Source organism: Austrofundulus limnaeus, unplaced genomic scaffold (genome assembly GCF_001266775.1).
Source record: "Austrofundulus limnaeus strain Quisiro unplaced genomic scaffold, Austrofundulus_limnaeus-1.0 Scaffold108, whole genome shotgun sequence".
Classification (NCBI taxonomy): domain Eukaryota; kingdom Metazoa; phylum Chordata; class Actinopteri; order Cyprinodontiformes; family Rivulidae; genus Austrofundulus; species Austrofundulus limnaeus.
Genome location: NW_013952510.1, coordinates 738,219 through 741,552, shown reverse-complemented (window position 1 = coordinate 741,552; position 3,334 = coordinate 738,219). Strand labels below are relative to the sequence as shown.

The 3,334-nt window shown below is 34.8% G+C and overlaps 1 protein-coding gene across 1 annotated transcript in view; it reads right to left on the bottom strand.

Annotated features, from left to right (window-relative positions):
- Nucleotides 1-3,334, bottom strand: part of LOC106521352 (alpha-tectorin) — a 45,802-nt gene that overhangs the window by 17,019 nt on the left and 25,449 nt on the right. The window contains exons 24-28 of the mRNA XM_014013886.1: nucleotides 1,708-1,731; nucleotides 1,105-1,220; nucleotides 704-982; nucleotides 483-578; nucleotides 224-374 (exon numbers count right to left, since the gene is read on the bottom strand). Of these exons, the coding sequence (XP_013869340.1) occupies nucleotides 224-374; nucleotides 483-578; nucleotides 704-982; nucleotides 1,105-1,220; nucleotides 1,708-1,731 (666 nt within the window). The remainder of the gene's footprint in view (nucleotides 1-223; nucleotides 375-482; nucleotides 579-703; nucleotides 983-1,104; nucleotides 1,221-1,707; nucleotides 1,732-3,334) is intronic.

The following is a 3,334-nucleotide window of genomic DNA, read 5'->3' as shown; positions in this document are numbered from 1 at the left end:
CACACACACACACACACACACACACACACACACACACACACACACACACACACACACACACACACACACACACGAGAGAGAGAATAATTCAGATTTTAGATTTAAACATTTATTTGCAGAAAAATAAAAATTCTCCAAATTTCATAGATTGGTGTTCATATGAAGTTCAATAGTTTATTATTGTAAAGAAATGTTTTTTTAGGCCCAATGGTTATGCTCTTACCTGTTGAATCATCATCAACACGGAATGCCCAGCGACCAGGTACGTTGACGTTACTGTCATTGCTGAAAACTGAGTTGTTGCCAGCTGCATTATTAGTGAAGGATCCAGGGAGGGAGAAGTAGTGTGTGGAATTGATTGTGTCATACCCAGCCTAAAATGATACATCCCATGGATAAAAAAAATATTAAATAAAGATCAAACATTCATATCATGAACATTAGCGTTAGTTCATTTAAGTTTTAAAGACACTGGCTCTGACCTGTATGGCTCTTGATGAAGGCGTTAGGTTCCCATAATTTAGCAACACAAATGAGTATTTACCATCAGTAGTCAGGACTGCCTGAAATGTGGTCCGCTGGGGAATTGAAAACAATTTTTCATTTCATCAGGAATAAAATTTTGATTAAAATAAAGAACTGATATCATCTGATCAAAAACACACATRTAGTTTAACTCAACAGATATGACAAAACCACTCACTGCTTCAAGATTTGCGAAATAGGCAACCTCAAACCATGTGGCTAAAAAGATCCATTTGGCATTAAAGTCAAATTCAGGGAAGTAGTTATTGATGTCTTGTGTCACTTGTTGGAGAAACTGGCCACTGTCAAACTGAGCATAGTAGATGTCACCATGAGGTACATTGTTTATATCTGTCCAGAACGCAGCGATGACGTCTTTTATTCCATTTATTGGAAATCGTTGAGGAACATAACTAGACCACGGAGCAGTAAAGGTCAGGTGTCCGTTGTGGTTCACCTGGGGGAAAAGAAAACAGGAAAACAGATGTTATTCTTATTTTTTTTAATTTATCATTTGATTGATGTTAAAAATTGCTGTGAATGTATAATGACTCAAAGAGAAACACGAAGTTAGCGTACATATATCTGAGTGTAAGAACGTCCAAAGTAAACAAAGGGTTGTAGCAGAGGGATTTCTGGGGAGCTTCCATCATCTGAGTGAGAGCTTGTATTTCCAACAATCTCATAGAGAGGTCCTAAAAATCAAGAAAAATCACTTGTTTATTTGTAAAAACATTTGAAGACAATACACTTCTTATAGGGTTTCACCTATAGCATGGTTGGATGCTATTTTGTCATAAAAATGAAAACATGAAAATGAGTTTTCATTGCATTTTAAAAAAAGCTTTTATTTTATTTTTACTTTGAGCTTAAGTTGGCTAAAACTTTGGTTGATATTTTTTAATGATTTTTAGATCTGATGTGCAAAGCAGAAATAAAATGTTGTCTTTTCAAGTAAATTTGGATGTTAATGAGAATTGTAGACACCTAACCCAAAACTAATGTTAGGACTGGCATCACAGGTTATTATAGGGTAACAAACACCAAATAACTACACAAAAACATTATGATTTTTACTCTTGGTAGTTGGAGATTATTGCAATACTGATATAACTGAAACAAGTACTACAGAAATCAACAGAAGAATAAAGAAATTAAAAAAGAAAATACATTTCAACTCACCCAGATTTTGAGAACTCACCCCACCTATAAAAACAAACACATATTACAAAGAATATTAGTTTTTGAATTTACAAAAACAGAAGTTGTGTAAACATTGTTCAGATTAGTGAAATACTCACTTATCCATAAAAGCAACACAGACAACAGGAGTTTGGTTTCCATTGTTCCAAGCTACTGTTGTTCCTTTCATCCAGTCTCTCTTTCAGCACCAAGTGTTTGGTAACAACAGCTGCAGTGAGAATAAAGAGGGGATGTGTTGACAGGTGTTAGTCACATATTTAGTCATCCAGTTCATTAAAGTTGCACCTCCTTCATCATGACAGCTATTACAGCCACACCTCACTGATCTCAATTTACTAAGAAAAAGCTTCATCTGAATATTGAAAATGATTTTAGAAGAACTGTATTTATACCAAAAAAAACTACATCTTTATTAGAAACTTTTTTGCACAAAAAATGATAAAGGTTGAAACATGCTGATGCAAAATGAACACTTAAAAGTACAGAAAAAAATCTCTTTATCATTTGACACGATGTGACATACTGTATATAGGGTGTGTTGTGTAACAGATCAATGTCACTCTTCTCCTTCCAACTGCTCGGTCTTCATTTTTAAGCAGAAATAATTGGCCTCATTTTCAAGTGTTGAAACTGCATCATGAGCACACACCGACAACTTCAAAAGTTTTAGGAGGGAACTGAAAAGTCATTAATAATGAAGAGAAATATGTGGTCCTTCAGCTCTGATTGGGGTTGCCGAGAGCAGACGTCTATCAAGCAATGGGTTGACCCAAACCTCCCTTTTATATTATTTAATCTTCTGGAGCAATCTTTTGAAATGAAGATTAGCAGATTGTTAACCACCTTCTGGTTATTGTTTTTATAATTATCATTGACAAAGCCTGGGAATTTGAAGCTGCAGCTATTAAAGTTTTTTGAAACTGAAGACAGAAAGAACAATCATTTTGCAGATCTGTTTGAATTATGCATCATGCTCTTAAAATAAYGTTGTAGTTTAATACTGTATGAAGCAGGTTTGATTGTGCATCTGCTTCTATGGGCCTGACACAAGTATATGATCTATTGTAGACAATTTCATCAAGTTCCATTTAGAAACCATTTGCATTGAAAAAARGACAGTAATGGTTTTTAATAATGCACATTTTGAAATAAAGCGCATCTTGACTAATGCAGTACATGCAGTTAGTTATGGATGTATYATAAAAGCATCTGGTAAGTGCACGAATAGCTCTGATACAAAACATCAGCTGCTGAAGAGAAGTCAGTAATGCTTGGGTGCAAAGTGGTATCTGTTTGGTGTAAAGTAGGAGTACAATTTGACCAGCAACCTTCTAAGTCACCAAAAATCGTGTAAAAACCAACAATGTTGTTTAGTAAAAGTAACGATGCTACTTATTTATATCTTCCAACAGCATTTCTGCTGGCTTTACATACCAGTGTCAAAATGTGATAGAAGGCTTTGAAAATTCCAGCGGCTTTCTTTAGGTGCTGCAATTGTTGCACCTGCTCTGCTTCAGTCGCCCTCATCTGCTGTGTGTGACAGTAATAAAATAAAAATATCCCATTTTAATATTTAAAATAGCTTAGCAGCTTTAATGTATATATA